The sequence below is a fragment of the Acipenser ruthenus genome, chromosome 3 (assembly GCF_902713425.1).
Source record: "Acipenser ruthenus chromosome 3, fAciRut3.2 maternal haplotype, whole genome shotgun sequence".
Taxonomy (NCBI): Eukaryota; Metazoa; Chordata; class Actinopteri; order Acipenseriformes; family Acipenseridae; genus Acipenser; species Acipenser ruthenus.
Window position 1 is genome coordinate 75,069,225 of NC_081191.1, and position 20,451 is coordinate 75,089,675.

Here is a 20,451-nt window from a genome sequence, read left to right on the forward strand (position 1 = left end):
AACTAAAACCTAAATTAAAACAAAACAGCACACCCAGACACAGAACTTCAGTTTAAAGTGCCATGGCGTGCTTTTAATAATAACACAAAACACAGGAACAAAATTAAGTTTTGAACAAAAACACAAACAAACTCTTCAAATAAACAAACCCACAACAACACCCACACTACGGCTATCACAGTGTTTCTCTATTCTCTCTTACTTTTTCTCTCCAACACACTCTCTCCGCTGCACTCTCCTACACACTCTCTCCAACCAAACACCCTTCGATTCCAATCATCCAATCACCACCTGGCCACATTCCACACTTTTCCATTCAAACAATTAAACAATCAATCAAACAACCAAACAATGCCATGTGGCTGTGCAAGAGTGACCATCTTGGTTCTAGCCTCCTTCACCAAGATGGCCACCAGCCGCCAAACTCACACACACACCTGTGCACCCATGTGCAGAGCCTCAGCTGTCACATAGTGCTACAGCTTTATTATAATGGTTATGGTGTTGCCATAGATTTAATCCAGGTCTATGATTGAGTTACATCTCTTTATAGACTGAAAAAGCTGATTTTTTTTTTTTTAAATGATCAAGTGTAGGGTTACACTAAGGAGCATATTATAATGATCTGTGCATTTCTGTTTCCCATACTGTTAATTCCTGCTGTTTCTATTGTAACCCCTGCCAGTAATACCCACTGTAATTGTGTTCCCTTGCTCTGTATTTCCTGCAGCTGCTTTGTTTAACTCTTGTCTGTGTCAGCCTGCTTGTGCATGTTTTGTGTCTCCCCTGTGATTGGTTATTGAGGAGGCAGTGTGGTCCAGCTGTTAAAGTCCAGCGCTTGTAGCCAGAAGGTCACCGGTTCAAATCCCACCTCTGCCACTGACCGTGTGACCCTGAGCAAGTCTCTTAACCTTCTTGTGCTCCATCCTGCAGATGAGATGTTAAATCAATGTCCTATTGTAAGTGACTCTGCATATAATGCACAGTTCACAGCCTGACTCTGTAAAGAACTTTGTGATGGTGGTCCACTATGAAAGGCACTATATAAAATAAAGATATTATTATATTATTCTCTGTCTGTCCCCATTGGCTGTTGTTTGTCTGTGCCCATTGGTCCTAGTGTGTGGCTGAGGACCAATGGGATGTGTGTGTCGCTCTGCCCCTGATCTGGGTCTGGTCTGGTTGTCATGGTTCCTGTATTGTGTGTTGCTGTTCAGAGCTGTGGACTCTGTGTGGGTGCTGAGCGAGCGTCCAAATAAATAAGGATTGAAAAGGAACAAGCATCTGTTTTCTGCCTCTTGCGCGAAATGCTACAGTATTTAAAACATCTTTTAATATTTGTTGCATAATGTGAGGTCTCAATTATCTCTCTCTCATATTTTAAGTTTACACAGACTTTTAGTTGCTTAAAGCGACAAAAGTCTTTCACTTTGGCTAGACTCTAAGATTCTATGAATTCTGTTGCTCCAACATTGGATTATCATTATTTTGTCTATATCTTCCTTTAGCTGGCTTGGAGCTTAGTTTGAATTAGGCTGGAGCTCCTATGAACAAAACGCCTTTATCATTCCATTCAAACCATATGACAGTATAACCTTTCAACTATGCCAGCCCGGCCTACCCTCTCTATATGTAGAGTAGGTGGAGCTGGCAAAGTTATTGCTCGTTAAATGCAAAGGAAACTGGGGGTTACAGTTCATATTCAAATCAAACATTGCCAGTTTTAGTCTCGTTCCTCAGCCAGTTATTATTATTTATTATTATTTGTTTATTTAGCAGACACCTTTATCCAAGGCAACTTACAGAGACTAGGGTGTGTGAACTATGCATCAGCTGCAGAGTCACTTACAATTACGTCTCACCCAAAAGACGGAGCACAAGGAGGTTAAGTGATTTGCTCTGGGTCACACAATGAGTCAGTGGCTGAGGTGGGGTTTGTAACCTCCTGGTTACAAGCCCTTTTCTTTAACCACTGGACCACACAGCCACACAGTTATGAGCAGAGCACACAAATTTTCTCTTTGATTGACATGAAGTGAAGTGGGAATCTATTTGTAGTATAATTTACCAGAAATATATATCTTTGGTGGAATTTTGGTTAAAATTGGAAAAAATTGAAAAAAAATAGCCAAATTAATTTCACATCTTGAAAGATGAACTGCTTCACGACTGCTGTCCCCATTGTTTATAAAACTCTACAACTTCTATTGTTCTATTGTAGCAGAATGAGCTGTCAGTGATTTTACTATCAGGAAAGATTGACAGTAGGCTTTTGTGAGCAGTCCACTACATCTTGTTCAACACCAATTCAGCCTATTCTCTATATGCAAGTAAGAAATTCAGGATGTGTTGCAAAACACAAAAGTAGTCGAACATGGAGGTTTCATTCCATTTCAGGATATTTTAAAATACTTCAAGATATTTCTAAACCATGCACAGATATCTTAAAATAAATTGTAGTTATCTCAAAATTATTTTGCATCATACAAATCTGCTTTGAAGGAAGATTTCAGGTGAGATATCATCATTAGTCTGTATGGGCTTTTATAAAATAAATTACAGATATGCAGTAGGCATTACCAGAAAAAAAAGACTTTTGTGCGTATACTACTCATTGTTACAACCCCATCAAAATGTTAACAAAACAATCCATTTGAACTTCATTTCCCAGGTACATTATTGTACTATCCCACCGTTAACTCTTTCTTCAACGAATATAAAGGTTAGACATTGCAACAATTTAAAGTTTATAAATGAGGGCTTTATTTCTGGGTGATTACATTTAAAGACACTGGTTGATTCCTGTTCATAAGTGTGAAAGAGTTCGATGAAATCAAGCAAAAATGCAAATATTGGTATCTTTTTTTATGCAGTTAAATGGTAATTGCCTAAAGGTACATAATTACCTTTATAGAATGTAAGCCTGTTCCTTGTAATGCCAGGGAACAGTTTAATAAATCTGCGAGTGTATTTTAAATAAGCATTCACAAAAAATTACCTAGACAAGTGCCACAAAACATTTTGAAAAACGTGTGCCTGCATCTGGAAGACAAGTCAGGGATTTTGCAATGAGATCTGTTTGTGTTTTTGTCGCATTTATAAGTAGAATTATTCTTGTTGTCCCTACCATATGATGAAGTGAAAGGTACCGCACACTGTTTATCAAGCCAAAACGGCCAGGAACCCCCCTTTGGGTCGTACCACTGTTTATCACGCACTTCATAAAAAATAAATTCAGTGCATGACAAAATAATGCTGAAATAGTTATCAATCAGACCCAACTACAGTATGTATGTAATTGGTTACAGTTAACGAGATCCACTTCATGTGTAATAGGGAACCCAAATGACTTTGTAATATTCATGTTCATGTCAATGTCCGTTATTATTGTTTGTTTGCACAGATATCACCATTCCTGCCCAAACAGTGAGTTGTTCTAAATTAGCATTTCTTCAGGCGACCACAACACAACAACATACTCAAGGAAGTGATTTGCTTTTTCCTGTGGAAGTCACAGAAATAGGTAGACACTTTTTGTGTGAGTATGGGAGGGGTGTGTGGGTGGTGGGTTCTGCACATTTCAATATCATTGTAGATTATACAGTACAAAATCCCCAAATTCCTATCAATTACCTTATTATTATACACTTTGGCAGCATGTCTGCTTAGCTTACTCAATCTGATCTAGTTTTGAATAACTTCATGTCAAATATAATTAAGCTACATAATCTATGACATAACCTTTAATCATATGCAAACAAAATGTGTTAGTGCTTTAAAGTCTAAAAAAAAAAAAAAAAAAACAGTATTCAGCCAGAGCTCAAGTTTCTAAAAAAAAGTTGGTTGCTTTAAAACATTTCTTAGCATGCTATAAGATCTGTTAACTAATATGGTTTGACATTTTTTTTTCAACATTGTTAACACACAGGTAGTGCACTTTCTGAACATATCATTTGCATGCTGTGTTATTGGCAATGTTGCTGGAACAGATCCAAAAGGAAATAGGTGGGAATCTTGGCAAACATATTCATGAACCAAACACAGTTTTTCTCACAATGTTAATATGTTTCTTTTTTTTTTCACTTGTGTTTTTAGTTGTCAAATCTGTAAAAAGAACATGATTTACACCACTGCCATTCTGTCTATGGTCAGTATATATTTATTAACAGTAGTTGTTATAAATATCAGCTCATTAAGGTAATAGCTCCAATAATCCAATACATTTGAGCTCTCATTGGCTCGTGTTTGTGCTGCTCAGTACAGTAGGCACTTACTTAAATTGGTCCTGCCAATGCAAGTAGTTTGGGATAATCTAACCTAATAAAAATATGCAGCAGGTTTCACAGACCCTGATTAGCACTATGGCTGGGACCAAATCAAAACTTTGACAACCCGCTAATCTCACTTAACAAAACTGTATTTAATAGCATTTTCTTTTTATGAGTAGAAGAAATAAGACACTTACAAAAAAAAATGCTATTAAATACAGTTTTGTTTAGTGCGATTAGCGGGTTGTCAAAGTTTTGATTTGGTCTCAGCCTATGTTACTTTAGGTAAGGAAGTCGAAGAGTAGTGCTAATCAGGGTCTGTGAAACAAGCTGTTAGAGAGTGTTGCCACTATGCGTGTGAACAGAATAAAAAAAGTTCAATGTGCATACCAAGGAGATTTAAAAAAATAAAAGGCTAATTGCTTATTTGTATTTCATATACCATTTAAATCACACATCTTAAATAAAAAAAAACTGCATTTCTGCAAATAAAGGGTATGTTTTCTAATGGAATTAATTTATACAGCCATATCTTTTAATGTTTTCACTGGCTTTAACTAGATAGGAAACCACATGTTTGTTATATCTGGCATCATAGTATTTTTGTGTGTGTGTGTAACACCTGCAAATGTTTTTGCATGGTGATCCACGACTGATATTACATTGATGTTCTCAAATTTGGACCATTACATTTTTCTTCATTGAAGTACAAACATAAGAACATAAGAAACGTTACAAACGAGAGGAGGCCATTCAGCCCATCTTGCTCGTTTGGTTGTTAGTAGCTTATTGATCCCAGAATCTCATTAAGCAGCTTCTTGAAGGATCCCAGGGTGTCAGCTTCAACAATATTACTGGGGAGTTGGTTCCAGACTCCCACAATTCTCTGTGTACAAAAGTGGCTCCTATTTTCTATTTTGAATGCCCCTTTATCTAATCTCCATTTGTGACCCCTGATCATTATTACAACATGTTTGATTAATAATCTTTATTCCTCCAAGACTGCATTGCAGTCTTCCAATCTTTGTCATTATTTACATTATTTGCAAACTTTTACAGAAGTGCCAGTTCAGGTGTAACTGATGATAATCAATAACAGCTATACAAATTTTCTTGAAAAGCACTGTGTTTGTCTCAGCAACATTTCATAATATGCAACTGCATATTCACAAAGCTCATAATATCCAGCAAGTTAACTTAAAAGAAACAAGAGTTCTCAGAATAAGTCAGTTACATGTTGTCTTACATTAAGATCAGTGCAATATGTGAGCATCAGACTGAGAAAAAATGGCATGAGTATAATGAAAAAAATATCTCGCCAATACACTTGATCTTCTGCTTATGATTGAAACATGTTGTCACTGCAGATCATTATATACATAGTATTTTAATAAATAATTGACTTACATCAACACTAGCAGTAATATTATGAATAGAAAATATATATTTTTTATTAACACAAAAAGGAATGTTTCAAATATATGAAAATAAAAGGTGTTCAGTAATAAAACTGTTTTGTAAACCACAAAAAAAAAAGTTATCAAGATGACATTAGAAGGACCATCTTAGGTAAGATTCCAAGGCACTTTCTTGGCAAATTAGAGTTCCATCTTCATTTTAATTGGACCTAAAAAAAAAAAAAAAAAAATCACATTCAATAAGATTTGATTGGTCCTTCAAAATAAAGTAAAGGCACTGGGAATGTTATATGGGGAAATTATCCATAAAATCAACAACACACTTTCGACCAGTTTTTGTGTGGCCTACTGCAGCCAGAAACTGGTCTGAAGTGTGTCAAATATAATTTATGGTGAATGCGTTTTACCAGCGACATTAGTCCCTATTTACAGAGAATATGTTTTTTTTTTTTTAAAGTCTGTATTGATGATCAAATAAAGTTTGATATTCATGGAATTATTATAGACTTTAGTTGGTTTCTTTAACCAAGACAGATGTAAAAACAACTTGATAAAATCGATAAAAACACTGTCCTGTTTAAGTTTGTAATTCTCTCTGTTTTCTTTATTTTAGGTTTCTGTTTGAGGTTTTAATAATGGTCATGTTGTATTATTATTACTAATATTATTATTAGTCATAGTCGCAGTAGTACTGATAGGATATAATAAAAACAGGCTTGTGTTAACATGAGACAAATGTTTTTAGGTTTCTATAGTTTTTAATGTTAACACCTGGCTCATGGAGATTTCAGAGGTGAGAGACTGTGAAGTGCAGTGCTCCCGATAAGCTGTGTACTGGGTGTTTTACTCATTGAAAAAATATGAATTCCTTATGATATTTCAATTTAATGCGTAAAGAACACGCACAGCAATTTTGCTGCACAGCTTGATTTTGCATGTTATCAAGCTTCTTGTACTTCCTTTGTTTCCGGCGCCTCAGTGGTCAATTGTGAATATACTGCATGCCGTTGCTAGAGAATGGATCACAGAAATGCAGAGGAAAATAATTGTAGCCTGCCTGGGAATTGACAGAAACAGAAGGTTTTTTTTTAAAAAATGTACAATTGAATCCACTCACAATGTGTGTTTGTGACTGGTGAATAAGTGACTGGATCCTTAGGGACTGTCTTAGTCCCCCTCAACCTAACCTACTAATTTACCTGTCAACCGAATTTCTGGAAGGTAAATCTATAAAATAAATACAATATTCTGTATTTATAGAGAGTCGCAGTGCTTAATTTGTATTGCTATACCAAGGCGATTTATTTGCATGAGTACAGTTTAAAATATATATATATATATACATATATTTGACTTTTTTTTAAGGTTTTAACATTTTTAGAGACAGGTCTTGACTTGGAAAGGGAGAGCAGAAGAGACTGAGAAAGGAAGGATTTACAGAAAACAACTATAAAAACTGTAACAGCCTAGTACTAGTGGGAGGAGACTTGGTGAACACAGGTGGAGAATAAGGAAAGGGATGTTTTTATGGTTAGACCAAGTTTTTGTACAGCAGTTTTAAGTTACGTAAGTTAAAATGTAAGGCTGTAGTTGAAGGCATTAATGTATGTAAAGCATTTATTGAAAGTACTCATGACTTCAAGATGTTGCATTTTCCTCACATGGGGTCGTATTTTCAATGCGTTTACTCCAGTCTTTAAAAAACTCCTAACTCCATTGCCTAAAATAAATAAAAAGAATAATTGGTCACTCTAAAATTAAAAAAAGAAAAAGAAAACAGTCATATTATCTTTTAAATATGAAGCCCACTGTGCACAACTGGGAAATTGGCGGTTTAAAAAAAAACAAAACAAACAAAAAGAACACTAGAAAATCTAAAAGCTACAATGTCCCCAATAATATAATTTTTAATACTAAAATATACTTATTTTGTCTGTTTATGCAAGCTTCCTTCCCTCATGAAACCTGTTTGCTGTCATTCTAAAAGCAAAACTGTTACACTACTGTACTTTGAAAGCAAAAGAACAGGATTTTCTTGATCACACATAATGTTTTTGTTATGCGGTAATAGTATGAACCATACGCATTTCTCAGAGATCCACAATTTGCTCTTAACACAACAACATTTAAAAAAAAAAAACTGTTTAAAAGCTGTATATGAAATGGCTCCTTAATTACTTTGCAGCTACATAACAATACAAATAACAATACATTATTACCACTTAGGATATGTGAATTTGCGGTTCCCTTTCAATTCGAAGACGACCACCAACCAATACTTTTGGGATATGCCTGCCTTAGGTAGGTATTCGCTGAGCATTTCATGTCAGAGCTGCTGATAGGTCCCTCCGTGGAGTGACGTCCTTGGTCCCGCCTGCCGAGGGAATAAGTAGTCGCTCCGCGGAGCTCACTTCCTCTTTTGCCTCTCACTACGGTAAGGTAAGTTATCTGTGTCACTAACCTGAGTGTGCTTTGAAAGAGCTCCTCTGAGTCTCCTGCAGTTCCCTTGCATTCGTGCTGAGAGCTGGCTTGCCGCTCTTGTGAAACAGCGGTTTCATTTGAGTGTCTTTTCTTTCTCACGGCCGGCTTCGCTTGTGTCGCAGGCCGTCTTTTCTTGGCTGTCTGTCGTATGAGTGTGACTGCCTGTGCAGTATTAGGGTGTGTGAGTGTGTTGTTTTTCAACCTACACCTTCAGGGAGAACACCGTTCCTCCACCGTGGCTCGGCTTGCTGCCCCCGCTGTTGAGCAACAACAGCCAGTCAGCTTTGTGTCCTCCACCGTGGATGTGTTCTAACCTGCCCCGCTGTCGAGTAGACCTCGCCGGCTGCCACGGCCAGCCCACCTCGGTGCGTCAAGCTTTCAAAAAAAAAAAAGAAAGTGTGTTCTCCCTTCTCCTTTTTTTCTCTGTCTAACTGAGCTCTCGCCCACCGCGGCTACGGCCTGTGTTCTCCCCTGGTGCATGCTGCGCGCTGACCAGGTGGCTGACTACATGTGGTGCTTCAGTACCACGGTGCACGCTAAGCCCTTGGTCCTTCGGTGCCTCGGTGCGCATGGTGCTCGATGCACGCACGCCTGCCTGCCGCAGCTTCGGCCTGTGTGTCTCCCCTCATCTATGCCGGGAAGCCCTATGCTGGTGGAGGCAAGCCTCTCACCTGAGCATAAGGCGTAAGGATGGAGTGATACACAACCATCAAGTGGTGATGACAGACGCATCCAACCTGGGTTGGGGTGTGGTCTGGGCAGGCAGAGGAGTCAGCGGGTCCTGGACGGCCGCTGGACATCTTTGCACATAACTATGCTGGAGCGCCGAGCAGTGCACTAGCCAACGAACGGCCCAAAGCGCTTTTGTACGCTTTCCCACCGATACCACTGCTCCCTGCCTTCCTCAAGACAATTCTCCTGGTGGCCCCGAAACGGCCCAGGAGAATCTGGTTTTCGAACCTTTGCCAGCTGCTGCAGGGCCAACCCTGGCAGATCCCGCTGTGCAAGGATCTCCTCAGTCAAGCGCTAGGCACCCTCTGGCATCCAGAACCGGGCAGACTCCAGCTGTGGGTCTGGCCCCTGAACGGGACCGTCTGTCCGCCTTAGGGCTCTCAGTTTGGTCGTTAGTACACTGCAGAACCTTAGGGTTTCCTCCACAAGCGCACTATATGCTTGCAAGTGGAGGTATTTTCAAAAGTGGTGTATGGCCAGAGGTCATGATCCTATCTACTGCCCCATAGCAATCATTTTACATTTTCTGTAAAATTTACTAGAGGTGGGCAGGTCCCCCTCTACGCTGAAAGTGTACCTGGCAGCTATATCTGCATGCCACATCCCTATAGACTTCAGTATCCCCGGGTGCCCATATTCTGGTGACCAGTTTTCTAAAGGGTGCTCGACGGCTGCATCCACCTAGAAAGGACGTCCTCCCCGAGTTTTCTGGACATGGTATTGGAGGCTCTCACGTTTGAGCCTATACATTCCATAGAACTGAAGTATCTCTCTATGAAGACAGCCTTTTCATTGACCATGACCCCCGCTAAGCAGGTCAGTGAGCTACAGACCTTGTCTGTGCACAGTTCCTGTATGCACGTTTGGGATAATGGAAACAGGCTATTGTTGCGCACAAACTCTGCATTCCTACCTAAGGTGATTACGGCTTTCCACTTGAACCAGTCAGTGGAACTAGAGGCCTTCCATCCCCCTCCCTATGATTTGGAGGAGGATAGGAAACTGAATTCCCTCTGCCAAGTGAAGGCATTGAGAGGTTATGTGGATAGGACAAAAGCGCTGCATCGGTCTCACTGGCTCTTCATTTGGTGAAAGGACCCTGGGTCAAGCCCTCTCGAAGCAGCGACTGACCCACTGGATTGTGGACACAGTATTGACTGTGTACAATAATGCTGGCCTACCCCCACCTGGGAGGATGGCCGCGCACTCTACCAGAGCTGTGGCTGCGTCATGGGCTCTCATTCGAGGTGCCTCATTGACTGACATTTGTACTGTGGCTAGCTGGGCTACGCCACATACATTCATCAGGTTCTACCAACTTAATGTGGTAGACCCCTCTAAGCCTTCATTAGGCACAAGGGTCCTTGAGGTTGTACGTGCACACCACCAACACTAGTTGGCGGTAGCAAGGCGTCCCTCGTATGCTGTCCGCTCACGCTCCCTCGCCACGGCTCTGGTATACTTTCCAAAAAATATGGGTTGGTGGTCATCTTCAAATTGAAAGGGAAAGTTAACTTACCGTAACCCTGGTTTCCTGAAAGAGAAGACGACCACCAAACCTTGCAAGGTTGCATCACTCGCATTCGCGGATTCGATGCAAAAAAGGAATTGAGCTCCGCCGAGCGACTACTTATTCCCTCGGCAGGCGGGACCGAAGACGTCACTCCATGGAGGGGCCTATTGGCAGCTCTGACATAAAATGCTCAGCGAATACCTACCTAAGGCAGGCATATTCCAAAAGTATTGGTTGGTGGTCATCTTCTGTTCCAGGGAACCAGGGTTACGGTAAGTAACCTAACGTTCTGTATGTGAAAATTCCACACAAGTTCTTAATACACCAAGAACTAGCAACTGCGTACAACATTTGTATCTTTATTGTACAATGTATTTATTTTTAATTTCTGTTCTGCTCAGATTTTACTTGTCTTTAAATAGCAGAACACAATACATGCATACAAACAGATATCTGCACGATATAAGATTAAAAGTTTTTATATAAACTACAACAGCTCAATTTTCGTAATGAACATCAGTTACAAAGTTACTCAAAAGTGTTTCAAAGTAAAATAGCTTCACAGTCCCAAAGGCCAGGTTCCACAGGGTTAAACAGATATTCTTACACCCACAACACTATTCCTGCCCTTAGAAATTCTGCTGTGTAGCAGTAGGGGCAGTAGGAGAGAAACTGTGCACATGAAAAGGGGGCGGGGCAAAGCCCTGCCATAAAATGTGGTGTTTTTTTTTTGTATTGTTTATTTATTTTAGAACGGGGTGCCCCTCCGCCCCTGTATTTAGTGTTTATTATCTTGTACCTGTTTTGTTTCATTTTTGCATTTATTTTAAAGTATATATGACGGCATAGCCGTATGTTTTGTTAATTTTTTACAGCGTGGATGAGAAGCCCCATCCACATTAAAAAAACCTTGTGCAGAAGGTGACCATCTCCCGAGTTGCTAATCGGGAGATGGTCACCTGCATAAAAGTCTGCAGCTTTCGGTGCTCTAGGTGGGTGTTCAGAGGTGGAGAACGAGAGCGAGTGGATTAAAAACTAAACTAAAATATAAATAGGAACAGTGACAGCAACTGCAACTGCCCAGCCTGACCTATTGTTTGTGTTTAGTGTTTGTGATTTTTGTTTTTGTTTTAACCTTTTATTTCGCGCTGTGAGCAAGTGTTTCTGTTTTGTTAAAACCTTTTTTTTGTTTTGTTATTTAAATAAAAATGGCACACGCCGCGTCTTTTGCCCTGCAGTACTGAGTTTGTTTTTGTTCCTGTACTCTGGCCTGCCGTCACCACATCGGCTACCCTGTCACATGCTGCCTTTTCTTTTTTTTTTCTCAGATAAGAACATAAGAACATAAGAAAGTTTACAAACGAGAGGAGGCCATTCAGCCCATTTTGCTCGTTTGGTTGTTAGTAGCTTATTGATCCCAGAATCTCATCAAGCAGCTTCTTGAAGGATCCCAGTGTGTCAGCTTCAACATTACTGGGGAGTTGGTTCCAGACCCTCACAATTCTATGTGTAAAAAAGTGCCTCCCATTTTCTGTTCTGAATGCCCCTTTATCTAATCTCCATTTGTGACCCCTGGTCCTTGTTTCTTTTTTCAGGTCAAAAAAGTCCCCTGGGTCGACATTGTCTATACCTTTTTAGGATTTTGTTCAAGACTGAATAGATTCAATTCAAAAAGCAGTGCTGCTTACCATATAGTCATGTCCCACCATGACTATATGGTAAGCAGCACTGCTATTTTTAGGGACGACATTATTCCTGTCTTTTTAACCCTTTATATTTGATCAACCTCTGGGACTTGTTGTAAGGTTTCTAGTGGACATCTGGCTACATTCAGCAACGATCTTCATTGTTAGTTTGCAAACATTGAACCTCCAGTTGTTTCCTATCTGTGTCACTGGGCTTAGAATCCCTAGTATTTTTAAGGAGTAAGTATTCGAAAATACACTGTCCAGCTGTCAGTTAACAAAGTCGAATAGTACTCTCCTTATTTTATAAGACTCATTATTTCATATCAAATCCACAGCTTGAAATCCATTAATTCTTGAAATTGCAATAAAATAATGTAAATTTGTGGTGTATATTTTCTTGCTGTTTCCAGACTTTTTTTTATTTATATTTATTTATATAAATATCACCAACCAGTTCTGTGTGAACCTGCTTATCTCCATGTTATGACAATGCCCTTTTGTTATCAAAAATAATACTTACATGGCAGATTTCTAAGACTGTGTACATAGGGGACTCATTGCTAACCGCGTTAGCAATCTTGCACATCTTTTGTAATCTGTCAAGAAAAAAAAAACAAAAAAACACTTGGTTTATTTGGCCTTACTATATTCTAGTGAAACTACATGGAATGTTGTTCATGTGGATTCCAGTCTTTCTATCACCACAGTGGTTAGAAATGAAAAGTAGGACAGCATTGCATGGTCTACTTTGATTGGGCTGAGAAACCAAATGATTTGGAACTGTATTAGCTGGAGGATAAATGGTCCAAGTGCCTTGCACTTGGTTTTTATCATAAACTTACACTTTAAGTTTAGTATCCAAGTATCAGCAGAGTATCTAATTCCATTATTCCCTGAACTCTGACACAGTTATTACGAAAACGATTTGTAGCCTAGCCTGTGGGGATGTCATAATCAATGGCAAATGTGCAAGTAGATTTTATCAGTAATACCTTAATATCAACTGGCCTAGTATTTACATTCTTTAACTGTCTTCATCCACCAATCTCATGTTCAGGTTTGATTGCTGCTTTACCACCTCTGTGTGCTAAGCACAGTGATGATGGCTTACTACAGAGATTGAGCTCTTTTACCTTTCTTTTAATCATGCTTATGGATCTTTTAAAAGTCTATACCAAATGTTTATTAATTTAATTTTAGTAAAGCGTCTGAGGTGCCATTTAATAGGCAATCCATTTACGCATCTGTCCATATACTGTATCGTATTGCTAGGGTAAAATAGATTTGATTATTTTTTTCTTCCAGAAACAATATTATAAAATGAAATTCCTTGCCAAAAAGACCTACTATACGGCATTCAAAAATGTCAACTAAGAATATGAAAGACATCAAAATATAAAAAATGCAAGCATTTATGAATTTCTCACTTCACTTACATTAATAAAAAAAGTATTCTAAAAGTAATTGACTATTTAAGAAAAGATAATATTGCCAGAATGACATAGGATTTGGAATATTGCTACTTTGTGAACATTACTCGATGTGATAGATACATTACTAAATTCGCTGTAAAATGATGTACACCATTTAACATGGGTATTACGGAGGTGTCTTGCTAAACCAACATAATTAGTTCTTTTTCAGAGATTAGAGGCACTTTCTTGATGTTAGATGTTGTGGTTTCTTCGTGGCCCAAAGCAATAAACAAAACACTACTCCTAGCCACCATAATACATACACATTACAATAAACATGTGCCGCACAGACTCTGTGGCTTTCAAATGAAGCACATAAGTAATCTGCAACAGTAGCATCATCAGCACAGTAACACTGGAACCTACATGCTGGTCTGGAACAGTCCCTTGTGTTGTGATAGAGTCGATGGAAATGCTTGCTGCATTCAGCTGAGAACTTGACTGGTCCTGCTTGAAAACAAAAAATGTTATTAAAATGTATACTAACAATGAATGTTAAAAAGCTAAAGAATACTCATTTATACACGAACATTGAAGGAAATATAAATGTATATTTCAAACTTTTATGTGTAACACTGTTGTTTTACTAGCTGAATATGATTGTACTGTGCTTACATTTCTATAAAAATGCATGCTCATCACCACTAAAAAGTTTATCCTCCTTCAACATGAAGGACAGAACAGTAAGGGACCATTCATCTTTCAGTGCCTTAAACTGATTGTGCAATGTTGTAGGTTTGGTTTGTCTTGCCTGTCGGTCAAGTTCATTCCATAAGGTCTCAATTGGGCTGACCAAAATTCTAAGACTGCTGATGTTAGCTAATATTTAAAATAACTATCCATGGAGAATAACGGTGGAATAAAATCTATGCCATGCCAAAAACCTTTATATAATACATTGTAAATATTTTAAAACAAACACAATGCCAGAATCTGGGCAAACAGCCATGCATAATAAATGTACTATGATATTTTTTGGCAGAAAAAAGACAAATTGTGATTCTTAACACATATCTGGAAGAAAATAACAAAACTGCAAACCTGGTTCACAGTGTTCTTACCCGTGAAATGTTTTATAAACTTGTCTTTCAAGTTAACATCTCTTGGGACAATTTCTGTTGGAAGAAAATATTGTATTAGTGATATAATACAAAATAATAATAATAATAATAAAATGACAGAGACACACACAGCTACACAAATATCATATAAAGTCAGGTTTCTGACAGCAACTGATAGAACACATAAAAGCCTCTGGGGTCTTTATTGTGGTCTGTTGTTTATCCATTCATCAAATTACTCCAAATGTATTTGTATATATTTTTATGGTACCACATTATTATGTTAGAATAAATAGCAAAAGGGATACTAGTGCCCTATTCTCAAAATCTGTTTTTTATCAATTAAATAAAAATTTAAAGAAGTGGTTTTGTACTACTGGATTGTTAACAGAGCAGCTACATCACCCTGGAGGGAACATGTTGTCTTTGGACTTTTTCTGGCTCATAACTGTATAAATGGTCATCTTATCTGGCTGCAATAAAAAAAGAAAATATGTGAAATCTATGGTTGCCTCAGCAATTCACATGGCCAACATGCATGTTTTGATCCTAGACCTGTGAGGGAGCTGCATCTGTGACCAAACAAAGCTGTTTAATCTCATTTTAGTTCCCTTCTCATGATTTCAATCAGATTTTTTTTTTTTTAAATGCTCGCTCCAAATATATTTAGTAATCCAATCTTTTTCAGTGGACTATCGCCCTATGGGACAAGCTGCTATTTTCACATCTCACAAATAGTTTCATATAGTTTAACACCCCTCTTTCAAATTTGTCAGGGAATATGAGTGGGGGAAATGAAGGCAGACCTGTGTATTTATTAACAAACAATACAGTTTTGTAATCACTGTAAAATGTTGATAACAAAAAAAAAACAGCAAAACTGTGTATCCTTAGTTTTTGAAAGACACTCTCCTCACACTTATTACACAGTCTGTGACACAATTGAAGTTGCATGTGTTTGTTGTAAAAAATATTAAATGTTTGTATTATTGTGTCTGTGGTGTTTACACATAGACCAGATGGTACTTTTTTACATGATTTATTTGAGCAATGATGACATTATTCCTGCTGTGAGCATGGTGTAAGGGCGTCTGCTAAGAAATAAATAATAATAAATAATAATGGTGTATTTATTTAGTATGCGTATGCATTAGAAAAACATAATATGCAGTAACACCTCCCCTGCATCATGATATTGATGTTTTGATGTTAAGTATGCTTCTTATTTAAACTCATCCCTAAATGTTGCAAAAATATTATATTCAAACAGGGAAGAAACACATACTTTTTACCATCCCATGCTGTTTGAGAATATGTAAATATGTTCTCCTTTGTTTAACGCTGACAGGTATCATTTAAAACAGACCAAAAAAAAGTAGTGTGTTAACTGCAAGATCTACTGCTGTTTGTATTCCATATATGTTTTCTAATGAATAAAGTGATCAATAATGTTATTTTCCTTTATAAACCAGTCCTTAACAGAAAAAAAAAATTAAAAATTAAGATACATATTGGAAAGTATCTGAAAATCACATTCAATGTGGTTATTTTAAAAAATTACTGTATATTAACATTGTATAAAAACAATATGTTATATTTAGATTTTGTTTTTAATAGCTCAGGTGTGCTAGCGAGAAAAGGCTATTATATGCATGTTAACGCCATGGCTCATGTGTGCCCATGGTTAACTCGACACCTTGGATAAGTCAGCACTAAATGGCATCTCCGTGGGATGTCGAGTTAACTGAGGTTGACTGTGTGTGTGTGTCTATTATATATATATATATATATATATATATATATATATATATATATATATATATATAGTAGTGATGTCAAGAAGGAAAACACAAGGCAAGTTCTCAAGGGCTAAATTAATTTTTATTTCTCTAACATCACTACATTGTCAGAAGTGGACACAGGTACCCCGGCACGCACTCATCGGACTGTAGTCTGGTAAGCAAGTCCAGGGGGGGGGACTTGAGGCTGGCAGGGGAGAGTGTAGCGTGCACGGGGGAAGGCAGCAGCAGGGCTGGTAGGTGACGTAATCACACACAAAGACATAAGCCCGATATATACTCCTTGTAAAGGAGCCGGCTTGTTTGTACAGCAGCTATGCTTTAGTGCGAGAGGTCCGGGGTTCGCGCCCGCCCTCCACCTGTGTGTGGATTGCCTCACCCTGTGTGATGCGCCTGCCCGTGTTAACTGTGAACGCTAATATACATATATATATTGTAAGATAGCGGGTTGTGAGAGACAGCAGGGAGGGGGTTAAAACCTCCCTGCGAGAGAAATGCACCTTGTTGTTAATTGTTTTGATGGATTGCTTTATTGTTTCATTGATTTGCTTATTGTTTAGTTTAATTGTTTTATTGTTTTATTATTAATGATCATCCGCACCTGGGCTTTATTGGGGGAATTAGACCCAGGTGCAGGGTTTAAAAAGAGAGCATGCAGTCTGCTCGGGGCTGCTGAGTAGAAGGAGGCAGAAGAGGTGCTCTGTCTCCGAGTAGCCAGAGAAAAAGTAAGTGCGGTGTCAAACCAGTGTGTTTAAGTTTGAGGTTTTTTGAAAAGTCGGGAAAACAGCTTAGCTGTCCCGTGTTAGGAAGGGTGTTCCCGTGTGTTAGTTAGTGCTCGTACAGAGCTAGGAGTTTATTTTGTGTATTTGTTTTATTTTTATCTTTATTAAAAAAATAGCGCAACCGCGCAAGAAAATCCATTTCTGTGTGCTGGGTCGTATTTTTAAAGGGGCACGAACCCGAGTGAGTGCGAATCGTGATACAATATATATATATATATATATATATATATATATATATATATATATATATTAGTGTTGTAAATTGAAACCTGACGTTATCGTGCAAATTCTAATGACGATTATCGATCATTATAGAGTGTTAAAATGCTTAAAAAAACCTTCCCTCACAGTAACAGTTTAAATGAACAATAAATCCTCTTTTTAAAGAGCACGGTATAAAAATCTAATTCAAACAAATCCCAATGTTTTAAGACACGTTTGATAAATACATTGGCATTTAAATATAGCACTCTCCAATTTTCATATTCCTGCCATCACTAGCCGTTGCCTTGTTTTGTGTAAAATCTGACATGCGCTGTTGGTTACAATTTATGAATTACGTGGCCCAGCTTCTGCTATCGAAAGCAGCCGTCCCTTCCAGTGTGCCGCAGCTGCAGAGATGCACTTCACTTTTTGCTGTCATATTGTAATCAAAACTTTCTGTAACAGGTGGGACTGTGGGAACCAGGAAGTGTTAATTGCTGGCATTATAAATACCGGCAACATAAGGGTGCAAGAGCGCCAGGTAATCGATGGGTAGCTGTGTTTTGGTGTTCCTGTGTTCCCGTGGTTCCCCCTGTGACGAGGGTGAGTCGGCGGATATACTTTTGGACGTCAATATTCCGGACTCTCCCGAGGAAGTGGAACGCCACCAGCCACAGTTTCTGGTAGTTGTCTTTCCCTGTGTTTATGTCTTGCACATTGTTTTTGTTATTATTGTCCCTTTTGTTTTAGTTTGTGTATACGCACGTTTTTATTTGTCTTTACAGTTTTAATAGTACCATGCAGCGTTTAGCTAGCTTTAGAGCTGCGAGGGAGAGCGTCGCTATTGTAGCTGCTCTGCTCTACAGAGCATTGAACGCTTAGTCAAGTTGGGTGCTGGGTTGTGTTTTCTTTTTGAATTGTGCACTATTACGTTTGGTGTGGAGATTTTGTTTGCAGTTACACTTTTAATATATTTACTTTAATAATTCACGTGTGGTTTCTTTTTGTTTATTTTATCACTGGTGGTGTTTGACTGCCCTCTGGGTTTTGGTGGGTGGAGCAGCCAAATATTTATTAATTGGATGGACGTTTCTCTATCTCTCCTCTAGGTGTCGCTAGGGACAATAAATAAGCAATTATTCTTTTGTGCAAGATATATGGTTAGGATTGTGTTTGTTTTATTGCACTGCAGCAATTGTTGAGTTTAGTATTGTTTATAATAAAGATTTTGTTGAAAAGAGCACAACCAATTTCCATTCTTTTGTCTTTTCATTTATTTGAGAGGGGCTCTATGTGGGGTACCCAAATATTGCTGCTAGATAGATAAGGTTATGTGAGGTTCTATTCCTCGTTAAACTATAGGTGGCGTAGTCTGCATAGCGACCTGTACAGTTAAGTAGAGAATAGGTTGTGGAGGCCACATTTACATGACTTTACATTGCCAATTAGACTTGCATTTTCTTCAGTGACTACAACTATATCATCATTTTTCCAAACAGTACATTAGAGGTAGCCTACCCTTTTCTGCAACAGAACTTTTGATAGCGACAACTCCAGTTGATCATTTTATTTTGCATCTCCATACTTGAATATGAAGAATATCTCTTTCATACATGTATGTGGATTTATTATTGATTGGCTTACTGCCCACATCGCAACCAAGATATGTAGAATATCTCTTTCATACATGTATAGGCCTAATCAATCTATATACCACGTCGCAACCAAAAATGCGTCGCATACTGGAGTGCTCAGAGAATCGTTTCGCCCACGTGGATTCATTTACACTTATACAGTACATTACTAAGGCCGTACCTATTTCACGGCCGTCAAAAACGTGACACGGACCGTGAAATTCATTCTTCACCGTGAACACTGTCTATTTTGTGTACTTTTACCCTGCACTTAAGTGTATCGGTCCAGGTTCCTGATTTGATTATAAGCTTATTTCAATTTCATAAAGAAAACTGGACAGGATTTATTGATTGACACTTAACAGCAGCCAATAACCACTCTGGGCTCTCCTCACTGATTGGTAGATATGGGCAACCAGGGTGGGTTTAGTCTCCTAGGAGATTTTAACTGATATTGTTAAGCGAGTGAACATTTTGCGAGTGTCCAAAATGAATAAAAAAATCTACAATAATTACTGCAGCGGATCGTGTACAATAATTTTGCATTCTACTGGTGGCAAACTATTTTGTACAACCTGCAATGTTTCACTAGATCACATACGTCGAGCTACGATCCAGCGGGATTTAGTACATTGCTTCAAAATGGTAAAGGTAAAAAAAAACAAAAATCTCAAACAGCGGCACGTGACAACGTAGCAATGTTAAATATTATTAGTTTCGCTCAAGACAGATGGCTACAGTTGGGACTGACTTAAAACAAAATAATATGTATAAAATACATTAACAAAGCAGGTTACTCTTGACCTCTGCATCATCATCCTGTATTTGTTCACTGACGCATATTTTATCAATAAACTGCAGGAACAATAATACACACTGTAACTGCAGTTTAACAACACACTGTAGTAAAATCACACTGTAACTGCAGTTCAACATTACATTTAATAGAATCACTTTAAAAAAGTTCTAAGTGAAGAATGAGCAATATGTTAAATCTCAATTGTAAAAACAATTATTACATTTATGTTTCATGTTCATGATTTACCTTTTTTTTACTGTTAATGAAGATTGCATTATAAATGTTTCATTTATAGATGATAATTAAAGAGGTTTTTTATGGACAAAACATAACAGGCATTTTGAGACCTTGTGAAATTAACCTTATGTCTTGTCACCTAAAACCTGTTTAAACTGACACAAAGGGCTACTACGTTACATTAAGTCACTTATGTTGTCTGGTGTGAACCCACTTGAAGGGACACTTCATTTCTTACCTTACAATTATGCATCATAGATTTCAAAAACTATGTTGATACAAAAGATCAACATTTTTTTTACTATTTTGCTAGACTCACTGAGCACTCTTTGCATTAACATGTCTAATAAAATGTGGCCA

The 20,451-nt window shown here is 38.1% G+C and overlaps 1 protein-coding gene across 3 annotated transcripts in view; it reads right to left on the minus strand.

Moving 5' to 3' along the window:
- Positions 1-5,241: 5,241 nt before the first annotated feature.
- LOC117435376 (ALK and LTK ligand 1-like) overlaps positions 5,242-20,451 on the minus strand; it is a 31,630-nt gene continuing 16,420 nt past the window's right edge. For 2 of the 3 annotated variants that reach the window (XM_034058473.3, XM_034058472.3), the window contains 4 exons: positions 14,637-14,690; positions 13,942-14,025; positions 12,621-12,696; positions 5,242-5,895 (listed from right to left, as the gene is read on the minus strand). In XM_034058473.3, the coding sequence (XP_033914364.1) occupies positions 12,632-12,696; positions 13,942-14,025; positions 14,637-14,690 (203 nt within the window). In that variant the 3' untranslated portion in view covers positions 5,242-5,895; positions 12,621-12,631. The remainder of the gene's footprint in view (positions 5,896-12,620; positions 12,697-13,941; positions 14,026-14,636; positions 14,691-20,451) is intronic. The other variant, XM_034058474.3, reaches the window with a different exon arrangement.